This window comes from Clarias gariepinus, chromosome 16 (genome assembly GCF_024256425.1).
Source record: "Clarias gariepinus isolate MV-2021 ecotype Netherlands chromosome 16, CGAR_prim_01v2, whole genome shotgun sequence".
NCBI classification, from domain to species: Eukaryota; Metazoa; Chordata; class Actinopteri; order Siluriformes; family Clariidae; genus Clarias; species Clarias gariepinus.
The window spans coordinates 8,744,095-8,757,500 of NC_071115.1; the positions used below are offsets into that span (position 1 = coordinate 8,744,095).

General features: G+C 36.7%; 1 protein-coding gene across 2 annotated transcripts in view; it reads right to left on the reverse strand.

Moving 5' to 3' along the window:
• Window positions 1-13,406, reverse strand: part of znf385c (zinc finger protein 385C) — a 96,134-nt gene that overhangs the window by 37,730 nt on the left and 44,998 nt on the right. Inside the window, exon 1 of one of the 2 annotated variants that reach the window (XM_053515066.1) lies at window positions 9,299-9,348. The exons of the other annotated variant lie outside the window; for it this stretch is intronic. Within the exon in view, the coding sequence (XP_053371041.1) occupies window positions 9,299-9,308 (10 nt within the window). The 5' untranslated portion in view covers window positions 9,309-9,348. Of the gene's footprint in view, window positions 1-9,298; window positions 9,349-13,406 lie in introns of those variants that run through there. 2 annotated transcript variants of the gene reach the window in all.

Consider the following 13,406-nt stretch of genomic DNA (forward strand, 5'->3'; position numbering starts at 1 on the left):
CATGTGACCTGAACCACCATCCAACAGTCTGATACTCAATACAAGCAGCTTCTAGACCAGACGGAAACCTGACTGCAGTCTGGCAACGATCAGCGCCACTCTGTGTATGTGTGTGTGTGTGTGTGTGTGTGTGTGTGTGTGTGTGTTTGTTTAAACTCTCATCCAAGAGTCAAGACACCAAGAGATGAGAAATCAGAATGTGAAAAGACAAACAGAGAGGAGAAGAGAAACCATGAGGAGCGTTCAAGTCAAACAGGGACTTGTGATGACATTTTTTTCATGAGTGAAGGTAAAAGCGATTGACATTTACAGAAGACTTCAAGCACAGTACGGGGAAAACATTGAAAAGGTGTGAATGGTGCAAACTTTTCGAAGAAGGCGGTACTGTTCAGTGGGTCTAGTGAAACACTGGGATAAGTGCATTAGTGCAGGGGATTATATAGAGAAATATAGGGAGTTTTAGTCTCATAACTGAGTTCTGTTATTCTGCACAATCAAAAGTCCTGATTTGACTTGAACAAGAGGAGAGCCGAAGAAACAAGAAGAAAAACAGTAAAAGATAAATAAAGAGAGTAAAAAAGAAAAAGAAAAAACTGAAGATGAGATTATAAGAAAAAACACAAAGGATAATAAGAGGACATGAGAAAAGAAAAAACGAGAAATAAAAAAAAAAAAAAGAAAAAAAACAGAAAAGAACATAGGAGAAGTTTTAAGAAAAAGGAAAATAAGAGATGAAACAAGAAAAGATGACGAGAGAACAAAATGATAGAGGAGAAGTGAAAATAAGAGAAAGGAAAAGAAGATAAAAAGGGAGAAGAGAAGAAAAAGGTAGAGTGGAGTACAGGGGAGGAGTGGAGACGAGAGACAGGAGGAGAGAAAAAGCAATTAGAGGATAAATGACCAATTAGGGGGAAAAAACTAAAGGGAAAAGGGATAAAAGAAGAAAGAATGACAGAATAGACGATGAGAGAATGGATGAGTGGAGAGGGAAAAGTATCAGAGAATAGACAATAAGAGAAAAGAGAGATGTGGAAGAATTGAATTTGCAAAACACTTATTTACAGTTAATGAGAAAAAAAAAAATTAAATGTAAGAGAAAATGAGAGAAGAAGAGAGAGGGGTGAGAAAGGGATGAGAGGAGAGAGAATGAGAGAGTAAAAGAGAATGAGAGAAAAAGGAATAAAAGAGGAGAGAATTGATAGAGAGAAAGATAATAAGAGAATCAGAGGAAAGAGAGAATGAGAGAAGAGGAAATGAGAGAAGAGAATGAGAGGACGCATGTCTCTCTAACTCTGTACTGTAGCTCCGCCTCCTGCATCACACTGGATATTAGGAAATGATTTGAATAAGAAAGAACATGCACCTTGTAACCCCTCTCCCTGTCTCTCTCTGTCTCTCTCTGTCTCTCTCCCTGTGCTGTGATTTGGCGTCCTGACTCGGGGACCATTATTATCCAACCAGCTGTCTGTTCAAAATGCCAAAAATGACTCGCAATCATCTCATCCATCTCGCCCTGTGATGTTGCTCCCTATTTATTCTCTCTCTCTCTCTCTCTCTCTCTCTTTCATATTACCACACAGCAACAACAGCCACAAAATCAAATCATTGCTCGGTGCTGATTCTCGGCGCTCACATATGTTCACATTTCTCTCAAATCATTAGCACCGAGTCGTTCCAAAATGGCAGCCCGCGCGCCCTACTGAGTGCACTACACAGGATCAAAGCTGCTTGTTTCCCATAAGAGCGCTGATCCTGGGTGCCATAATTTTTTATCATCAACCCGCCGATTACATTTTCTGGGCGCGTTAATCAGATATGCTAATGACCTGTATGTAGGTCATGCCTTTAAAGGTTGCCAGATGTTGTGCTTTCAGCACCTACTGTAAACTTCCACATCATTCAGCATGTAGGACACTAGATATGCTGCACCACACCAGTGCATGGGCTTTGCATCGAAACACGTAATGACCGCAGTGCTTTGGCGTAACGAGCGCAAGCTGGAACACGGCTCAGGCATCTCACCTTCCCTGCAGCGAGGGGAGGCTTTGCCAAGAGGTTGTAGGCAGGAGAAAACTATTTTTGTTGTGCTGGCTCAAACCGGTCACACACTCTCTTTAAGCTGTCCCTTGGGCTCGGTTACAATAGCGCAAGTGTGGCAGCGAAAAAGACTCGGCGCTGTTAGAAAACACAGAAGAGCAAATGGTCCGGAACAGGAGGGGAAAAAAAAAGAAAAAGCGCCCGTGTCTGACTTGATGCAGCGGCACTTTACTTCAGTATCGAGGAAATGGATACAAAGTCGTTCTTGCTTGCTCCTCTGAACCAGTGCTGGATGATGATGTACCAGTATAAAACGAGGTACAGGTGGAATAAACAGGGCAAAGCGTTTCCATGACAACAGTGGTTCCGATATTGTGATTGCACGTCAACCATAAAGTAATAACAGAGTAAAATCTTAGCATTTCACGGACGATACACTCTTCCTAAAGGCGTGTTTTTGTCCTGTCCAGATGCATGGCTTCCCTGTATGAGGATTGGAAGATCTCTTAATGAGACTGAAGTCTCAAACCGAGCCCAGACAAACTCACAAACGGTCTACCTTGTACTTAGAGAGAGAGAGAGAGTCATCATGTCACGTCACTGACTAAGGAAAAATAAGAAATGTTAATGCGAGTAACAAAATGTCGTGGTATAGAGTATTGTCGTGTTGTATACGGTGGCGAGGTGGTTAGCACTGTTTCTTTGGGATCCGGGTTCGATTTTCCAACCTTGTGGTCCATGTGCAGGGAGTTTAAATGTGTATTATAGTGTTGTGTAGTATATCATAGTGTATTTAGTTGCATTATACAGTAGTTAATTATAGTGTAGTGTAGTGTAGTGTAGTGTAGTGTAGTGTAGTGCCGGTCCCAAACCCGGGTAATACGGGAGAGTTGCGTCAGGAAGGGCATCCGGCGTAAAACCTGTGCCAAGCTTGTCCACTGTGGCGACGCCGAAAGATCAACAACAACGTAGTGTAGTGTATTATATTGTACTGTATTTTGCGGCATTATAATGTATTATAGTATTATTGCATTATAGTGTATTATAGTGTAGTGTAGTATTGCGTATTATGTGGTATTATTGTGTAGAGTAGTATATCATAGTGTACTTTGTTTCATTATTGTGTATTATAGTGTAGTGTAATGTAGTGTATCACAGTGTATTACCGTATGTTGCATTATTGTGTATTATAGTGTAGTGTAATGTATCATATTGTATTTTGCTGCACTATTGTGTATTATTGTGTAGTCTATTGTAGTGTTATGTATTATGTTGTATTATAGTGTAGTGTAACATAATGTATTTTGTTGCATTTTAGTGTATTATACTGTAGTGTAGTGTATTATGTTGTATTATAGTGTAGTGTAGTATATCATAGTGTACATTGTTGCATTATAGTGTATTATAGTGTAGTGTAATGTATCATATTGTATTTTGCTGCACTATTGTGTATTATTGTGTAGTCTATTGTAGTGTTATGTATTATGTTGTATTATAGTGTAGTGTAATGTAGTGTATTACGTTGTATTATAGTGTAGTGTACCATAGTATATTTTGCTGCATTATATTGTAGTGTAGTATATCATAGTGTACATTGTTGCATTATACAGTATAATAGTGTAGTGTAACATAATGTATTTTGTTGCATTTTAGTGTATTATACTGTAGTGTAGTGTAATATGTTGTATTATAGTGTAGTGTAGTATATCATAGTGTACATTGTTGCATTATAGTGTATTATAGTGTAGTGTAATGTAGTGTATCACAGTGTATTACAGTATGTTGTATTATAGTGTAGTGTAGTATATCATAGTGTACATTGTTGCATTATAGTGTATTATAGTGTAGTGTAATGTATCATATTGTATTTTGCTGCACTATTGTGTATTATTGTGTAGTCTATTGTAGTGTTATGTATTATGTTGTATTATAGTGTAATGTATAATACACTACACTATAATACATTATAATGCAACAAAATATTGTATTATAGTGTAGTGTAACATAATGTATTTTGTTGCATTTTAGTGTATTATACTGTAGTGTAGTGTATCATAGTGTATGTTGTTGCATTATAGCGTATTATAGTGTAGTGTAATGTAGTGTATTACGTTGTATTATAGTGTAGTGTACCATAGTATATTTTGCTGCATTATATTGTAGTGTAGTATATCATAGTGTACATTGTTGCATTATACAGTATAATAGTGTAGTGTATCATAATGTATTTTTGTTGCATTACATTGTTTGTAGTGAAGTGCAGTGTATCATAGTACGTGTTTGTTGCATTATGATATATTATAATGTCGTTTATTATAGTGTATATTGTTGCATTATAGTGTAATATAGTGTAGTGTATTGTAATGTAGTGCATAGTGTACACTTAGATCAATAAGTAAATACATGTTCAGTAATCTCTCCTTCATTCATTCAACATAATAATAATCATAATAATAATAAGAAGAAAAAGAAATGAGGAGTGTACTGTACACACTGTATCAGGACACGAATCATTAGTGTTTCAATAATCTGTCTCTCAAAAGGGTCACAGAGTCAAATGCAAAATATGTCTGATGAGATAGAGGGCATTAGAACACGCAAACACACACACACACACACACCAAGGAGTCAAAGCTACAGACAGACAGACAGACAGACAGACACGTCTTACACTGATGGCCATTTCAAGGCAATCATAACCCCTGCTGAGTCCAGCATATGCTGCTCTCTTTTACTCCTTCTCTCTCTCTCTCTATCTTTCACACACACACACACACACACACACACACACACACACACACACACACACATCAGTGAGCTGACAGGCCCATCAAGCTCACAATGTCATGTTGTTTTAATGACGTGTGCTGTCAGTCACTCTGTTCTACAAGCGAGTCTCTCTCTCTCTCTCTCTCTCTCTCACACACACACACACACACACACACACACACAGTAAGCTCGTTGGTAATACATTTCGTTTTCAATGCCTTTTTTCCAGATTTAGAAATTTAAAAGTGATCATGTCTTACGGTCACATGATCCAGGATTCATACATTCGCCATTTTGTCTGGCGATTAAGCCGCCTCAGAAACCTCCGCCATGCCAAATGATGATAAATCACCGACTACATTTTCCTCTACGGATTTTACTGAACATGTGATGAGAGACCAGATAAAGGTGCACTAAAAATCTCCATCCTTTGGATATTACTATTATTATTTTAATGCTTAGCTCCAGCTGTTTTTTACCTCACTATGGTACTGGACAGTGCAGAGGCAGAGGAATGAAACGGTGCTATTAACAGTTATCTCATCAGGCACGATGTTGAAATTGAACTATTATTTAGTAAGACTGAAAGTGTTTCAAGCGGGATATCAGAAAAGTTTAAATTTTTTATTAAACATCAGACTTTCTTTATTGTGGTGGGAAATAACAGGGTGAAAATGTCTTCCAGGGGTTTCGGCCTCGTGCGTTGAGTCATTCAACATTCAACAACTGTCCAAACAGATCGGCAGACAAAATGGCGTCTGGTTTGGTTTATTACATGGTTTGTATATACATCATTTTCTGAGACGGAATATTTTAGTTGATTCGTCTTTATTAAAAAATACATGCTGTAATAAATACTAAAAATATTTTTAGTAATCAATTCAAAATATTCAGCTTTACTGAAATTAAAAAAAAAATTTATTACAAGTTTTTTTTTCTTGAAAGATTAAAAATGAAGCATATTGTATTAATATTATATTCAACCTTGTTATATTTTCTGATGTTACATTTAATAGGAAGATTTGTAAAAAAAAAAAAAAAATATATATATATATATATATATATATATATAAACATAAGAATAAAGAAAACTATATTTATTTTCTATCCTATCTTTTCTTTTTAAGAACCACATGAAAACATTTTACAAAACAAAAACAAAAAGCATTTAAATACATCAGCCTGATAAACATCTCAGTCAAAGATAAAATCTAAATGATCTTCTTTTTATAATTGCATAATAGTAATCTAAAAAAATACTCTAAATTCGAAGCACAGAATCTGCTGAATGTACTAAATATATTTCTTTACGATTCCTTGTCTTTTAATAACTGACTGTAAGATATAGATAAAGAGAACTCAATTCATGATTTATTATTTATAAAGCATCGAAATATCCTTTAATAAATTAGCAGCAAAATCTGCAAATGATAAAAATGACACAATCAATTTAAACAGTATAAGGGAATCCTTTTGATTCCAGGTGTGTGTATGTGTTTGTGAGGAAGAATGTAATATTATGATTTTGTCTCTTTTTTTTTTTTTTTACAAAGACATTTTCCTCTTTTAACTCAAAGGTCAAAATGACAAAGATAAATCTCTCTAACAGGAACAAAAATCATTTTCTAAAAAAATGATCCTTCAGCCAATTTTGATCTAAACCTGACGTAACAACTGCGAAACGAGCATCGCTTTATCCAGACGCAGTGACCTTGAATTATGACCCCCAAACCTCTCCTGTACTCCGCCTCCCTCTCAGCCCTAAATGCTCGAATTAGAATGAACTGCAGCGCCGATTTCGTCATCTCTGCCTCTTGTGTCCTTCTCTCTACCCCTCTGTCTCTCTCCACATCCTCACCGACCACATCTGGATTTCTAGAACCGCAGACACTAGCCCACTAACACATACAGCGCCTGCACCTCCTACATGCAAACGAGCTTTATTTCACAAACAGGCGGATTTGCACTGCGGCAATATTTTTGTTTACAGAAAATTCTTAATTTCTCCAGCATCATCCAATTCTCATCCTCTCAAATTTGTATAGTGGAATTATTCAGATTTGTTTATTATATTAAAATAACTCATAATAACAATAATATTATGCTGGACTACTGGATCCTGCATATTTGGACTGATTTGCTATTTTTGTTTAAAACAAATTCATTATATTTATCTTCTTTCTTAGAAGATGAATTTCACTTCAACAATAATGGGGTAATAATAATAATTTGTTGTAGGTATGTCTATACTGTAGCCTATGTCTCTTTCTCTCTTTTTATACTATACTGTATATATATATATATATATATATATATATATATATATATATATATATATATATATATAATTTCCCCTTAAATAATATGCTTAAAAAAACTATATTATTTATTTATAACATGCTTTCTTTAATTGTCCCTCCTTGTCTGGTAAACTGTACACATACACATACTGTACATAATGTGTTGCAGGTGTATACGCTCTCATTTCCCCTGTACATGTGCTCACCTCAGGGCATGGTGTAAAAATAAAAAAAAATTAAGTAGGTTTTTAAAAAAAAAGGAAAAAAACGACCTTGTGTGTGTGTATAAGAGAAAAAAAGAGCAAGCTCAGAGCTTTTAAATTGATACTGAACTTTAAAATATATATATATATTCTTAACTAAATGTTTAGTATACCAAATTAATGATTATCCACTTTCTTTGAAATGTGTAACGAAAATGTCGCAATTTCTTTTATTCTTTCATGTTCAGTTAAAAAGAAAAAAAAACAACAAACAGTATATATAAACAATAGTCGGGATCAAAGGATGATCTGTTAATATGATCTATGACTGAATGAAGCTTGTAAAATACAGATGAGGTGAGGTGAATGTGAGCAGGACTAATTGTCGGGGGAAACGCGCCAGGAATTTTCAGCATTGCGGTTCCGTCAAAGAAAAAGAAAAAAAAAACTTAAACCGTTTTAATACTAAAAACAGAAAGACTTCTCGCTATAATTCGTGTCAGTTAAAGAGGAATAAATCCCGCTAAAAGTAAATGACGGGTTTCGCATCGATGAAGCGTTTTCTTTTCTCTTAGTGAGAGCGCGGAATCAGGCCGGGATCATTTTTAATTTGCCGCTTCGCTGAGTCGGAGCTCCTGCGGCGCCGTTTGACCCGCAGCGGCACGCGGCCAAACCCGCACAGCACCGCAACCAGCACCGCAACTGCCCCGCAGATACATGCGCAGTTTATCCTCCTGCGAGTTTGTACAAAACGAATAAAAAGAGCGAGACTTCGATACGAAATTGGAAAAATATACAATAAAAGAAGAAGAAAAAACACTATATATATATAAACAGTGTTATTTCTATATAACAATTTCTATATATTGCATGTATATGCTTTTATTTAACTTTTTAATTTTTAGGCAAAAGAAACCCTAAAAATTATGAGCATTTATAAATGCGACATTGCATGTGGCATGAGATAAACACGCCGAATCAACACTTATTGCTATTGCTACAAGAAAAAATATATAAAATAATTAAATAGTATTAAAAAAAAAAACAACTAAGCCACAACAGTTAAATAAATCCATTAAATTCTTAATTACGTTCAATATTAATACACACCCTACTGCACCGAAAATGAGAGATTTAAAGGTTTGACGGCAAGATAATGGCCTAGTCAGACAGACAGACAGACAGACACAGCGATTTAGTTGCATGTTAAATGCCATTCCTATGCTCCCAGGCATGCTGTCCAGCTCTCAGCTTGGAAAAAACAAAACAAACAAACAAACAAAAAAAAACCCCACCTTTCTTGCCTTCTGTTTTGTTCGCTCGGCTCTTTATGTCCGTGCGGACAAGGTCAGTGAAGAGGAAACGCACCTGCTCCCATTACATTTCATCACCTCCGCTCATTAAACGATTCGTATGCACCGTCCGGTCTTGCACACATACATATGCATACAGATAAACACACATCCACGCGCACACGATGCCCTCTAACCGCCACAAAGTCAGTCCACATACGGTTGCTCTGATGCCACCCAGATGGCACACCTTCGTACCGGTAGCCTGGTATGAACTGCAGATCCGCAGTACAGAAGGGTGTACCGAGGCCAGGGTTAAACCATGGTGCCGTCATGTTTCACGTATCATTCGGGGTACCTGTGATGTCTCACGTGTTGTTTGAGAAAAACGAAATGAATGAGAACTGGACAAACATGCAGCACCTGAAGCGTTTCATATTCTGTATTCTATTAGATGCATCTAAAAAATGAAATAAAAAAAGACAGCGTAGCTTCTTACGCTTTAGGATACACACAGTCAGTGAGGTGCAACCCTCAAAAGGACGTCTTACATGCATGCAAGCGACTTAGACATAATTGTAAAGGAATTTTTTCTTTTATCATAATATACATCTTAAACAGTACATTTAAATGATTTTTTTTTTTTTACAATGTGGACAGACATACACAAACACACACATATCAACCCGTCTCCTACCGATCAGCATGTCTGTGGAGGTCTTCAGATTATTCCGAGTGTTTTTTTGTTTTTTTTTTCCCCTCAAAACAAATCACAGTGAACACTATTTGACTTTTCGGCACTCGCGCCTCTTCAGTGGCGTGCGCTCTTGTGCACCGGCGCAGACGAACGGCCACATGAGCTCACCACTGCTCCCTCCAAACATCCACCAAGGAGGAATGGAACAAGAAGGGAGGGGTGAAATCATCAGCCTCTCTCTCTTTCCCTCCTCATCCTCTCCCTCTCTCTCTCTCTCTTTTCTTTTTCTCTGCCTTTTAACCTGGACATATGGGGAAATTAGCTGGTTTTATTTTCTCCTTTCACGGTGCTTGATTCCATCTAAATAACTATGTGTGTGTGTGTGTGTGTGTGTGTGTGAGTGGGTGGGGGTAATAACAGCGAAGTATGCTGGGTCAAATCTGGCACCCGCTGTTACATTAGCATCTCTCTTTTCAAACAGGCCCTGGCAGGATAAGTGAGGAACTAAATCAGGTAAAGGAACACCGCGTGCCTGAAATCAGACGCTTCTTTCTGTGTTTTTTTTCCCCTTCAACATCCTCATCCCTCTCTTTCTCTCTCTCTCTCACTTATTCTTCTGCATTCACCAGTTTTTCCCCCACTCTCCATGTCCCCTTCCTCTTTTGTGCTTCCTACAGATGTTCTGAATGAGATAATCCTCAGCACCATGTTAATTATACCTTTTTTCAGCTCGGCAGACGCTTATTATCACAAATATATCTCAGATCGCTCTCAGTCAATGTGCTCTCAGTCTACAGAATTGCTCTTACCACTTAGAGGCACAAGGTTAGAACTGGTAAAATTGGTCGAGACGGATCATAAAAAAGTGCAAAATAAAAAAAATAAAAAATACTCAGATGCAATAATTTATCTTGTGCATCATTGTGACCGGATTGTCGAGAACAGGATGTTCCGAACCTTCAAATTCCTTTAATAATGGCTTGAAATTCTGATTCGACATATGTTTCTAAATCTTTTTAAAAGGAATTATAATTTGTATCGATTATCATTTTCGATATGTTCAGATTGCTAAACAGTATGTAAGATTAAAGCAACATCATAGATTTACTAAAGACTTTTTTATTTTGATTTTTAATGTTTTTTTATTTAACCACATTTTTTTTATGTTTTTTTTTTATTTAAAGTCATTTCATACACTTCCTTTTATTTTTAATCTTCTTCGCAAAGGAATAATCTTTACCCTCTTTTAATTAATGCTATTTGTATGAGATGAATTGTAAAGTATTTTTCATTCTTTGGCAAAAGCATACCAAAAAGCTCACTCAGCTTACCTAAACAAACATGGAGGATCTTGGAATTCTGCCCTCTCTGGTAAAAAAATGCTATTGCAAGGTTATTGTTTTTGTGTGTGTGTGTGTGCGCGCGTGAAAACACTTTATAAAGTGGGCTGTGTTGTGGTGTTTTCTTCTCTGTCATAGGAGGGTAGGCTGGTGTTTAGGACGCAGCCCAAACATTTACTTGTCATGAAATATAAAATATACAGAGGGCAAGTAGAAATTCAAGCATATTTGGATATTTCTATTCTATTTGGCCATTTAATTAACTTTTATTATGGAAAGCAACGGTTCTGGTCAAGCTGGTACATCTGTCTGTGGGTCTTACGAATATTTTGCAAATATATATATATATATATATATATATATATATATATATATATATATATATATAAATTCTGTTTACAAAACACCAATAGCATTTTAGCTCCACTTTAGTAATTGACAAAATGATCTCATACAGAAGTCCATGACTGCTGGGGAAACTTATATAGTAGGAACAGACTGTTTATTATTATTATTTTTTTCTTCTTCTTTTCTTGGCTTCAGCATTCCCCAAAATTTTATCAAACTTATTTATTTCGTTCAGTCGATATGTGACTAAACTTAAGCTCAACTGATCACATGACAAAAAGAAGCCATGCGATTGGCTTTCATATTTTTTACAAGTTAAAAGATAGATAAATTAAAAGGTTTGTTTGACGGAGGAAAATAAGTGGAAATTTGAAAACGGTATTTATTACCACTTGCATTTAAACTGTTTACATACAGTATACATACTACATACAGTACAGTTCTACGCACATACACTACATATACACTATACACAATAAACAATGTGTGCATCTTGAAAAATGTTAAAAACTCACATGAAACATCAGTTTCAGCATAAATTGTTATATACAGTATATATATATATATATAGTGAGAAAATTGATACATAAGTGCTTGAATAAATATATTTCTGGTACGCTTTGTGTATGAGTGTGTGTGTGTGTGTGTGTGTGTGTGTGTGTGTGTGTGTGTGTGTGTGTGTGTGTGTGCGCGTGTGTGTTTGTGTGTATGTGTGTACGCCTGCAGCTTTGGACACAGACACATTAGCCATGACAGCTGTGTCCTCTTCCTGCCAACGTACTATAACAAACCATGTGTGCACACATACAGTACACACACACATACACACACAAACACACAACAATTTCATGTTTCAAAACCCTGCCAGTTCTGCAGCTTTTATTAGAAACCTTTTATAAAAGAATTGCACATTTAAGTTTTAATGCAGTGTGTGCTTGTTGCTGACCTTCTGCTTTCACTTCAGCATCACAGAAGCGTCACAATTATGTCACTGAGGTCGCTTTTAAAAAAAGGCTTAACACAGTATGTGTATAGTCTGCTCTGATATAAAGTTATTTTAAATGGGGTTAACACCAAACTCAATGTGTGGACTGGGTGCAGTGTGTTATTTATTTTAGGGTTCAGTTAGCACGTTGCAGTCATCAGTTGGCACATGCGAGAATTTTTAAAGCTGTTTATCCGTGTGTTAACTGTAGTGTATATACACACATCTCCATCCATCCATCCATCCATCTATCCATCTATCTAGGAACCTCTGTAGTCCAACTAGGGACAGTGGAGACCATTGGTGATTATTATTGTATTTATTCCCATTTTACATCATTTTAGGACCTCCAGTTAACATTCACATGTTCACACATAAACACACACACACACACTATGGGCAATTTGGGAATCCCAATTAGCTCAATCTGCTGATCCTAAACTGGAATATCCGGAGGAATCCCACCAAGAAAACTCCATGCAAACAGACCTGAGGTGGGAATCGAACCCGAACCCTGGAGGTGCAAGGCGACTAACCAACAAATGAAGCAAAAACAGACCTTTAAGTTGTGATGAACCAATAACATCATACAAATCTGACAAAATGAAGACAAATAATGACAGTTCTTATCGTCAGCAACAATAATCAGCCTGGCTTGCTAGCTGTACCGTATAACATTAAAGAACCATAACATCATTTAAATAAAGATTTGTGTAACTCTGGAGATGAGGAAGCTGATGCAGTGAGTTAACACAGGTTGTCACATCACCCCCCCCAAAAAAAAACACATTTTGTTATTGTTAGGAATATCATCAGTGAAATATTTTTAGTAAATCTCACTAACAAGATTAATGCTGTCCTCATTTGGGCTCCCATTATGTACTTTGACTATTTAAAAGCATTCAGATGGGTGCCTAGTGTGACAGCAGGCTTAAGGAACTTTTTCCAAGTTACCACAAGCAATCGTCTCTACACACAGTCTCAATCAAGGCCATGATTACTTCCTGTCCAAACAAACAAAACTTCCCAGTAAGTCAGTCTGCTTATAATTCAGCTCCTTCATAAATATTTCAGCATGTATGTGGCTGACTATCCCAGAGTGCAGTGGAGTGGGTGACATGTGATTGGCAGGTGGGCACTGTAGGTGATTTGCCCCAGCAGTAGCATTAGGAGTCTATTAGAGCGGATGTCTGATGCAGAAGGAGCTATTTAGGTCTGCATCATGACCTTGACAGACTCTTGGCAGAAACCTTTTCATGTGAAAATAGAGTTAAATGAAGAGGGCTGCCAATCAACTCTGCCGTCATTATTTGGGTTACTGTAGTGCACATGCATTTGGATTTGGTAAAAAAAGAACTTAGACACCATCCAGACATGGCTACATTGCCATATATAAACTGAGACATGTATACATTACCACATATGTACTTAGAGA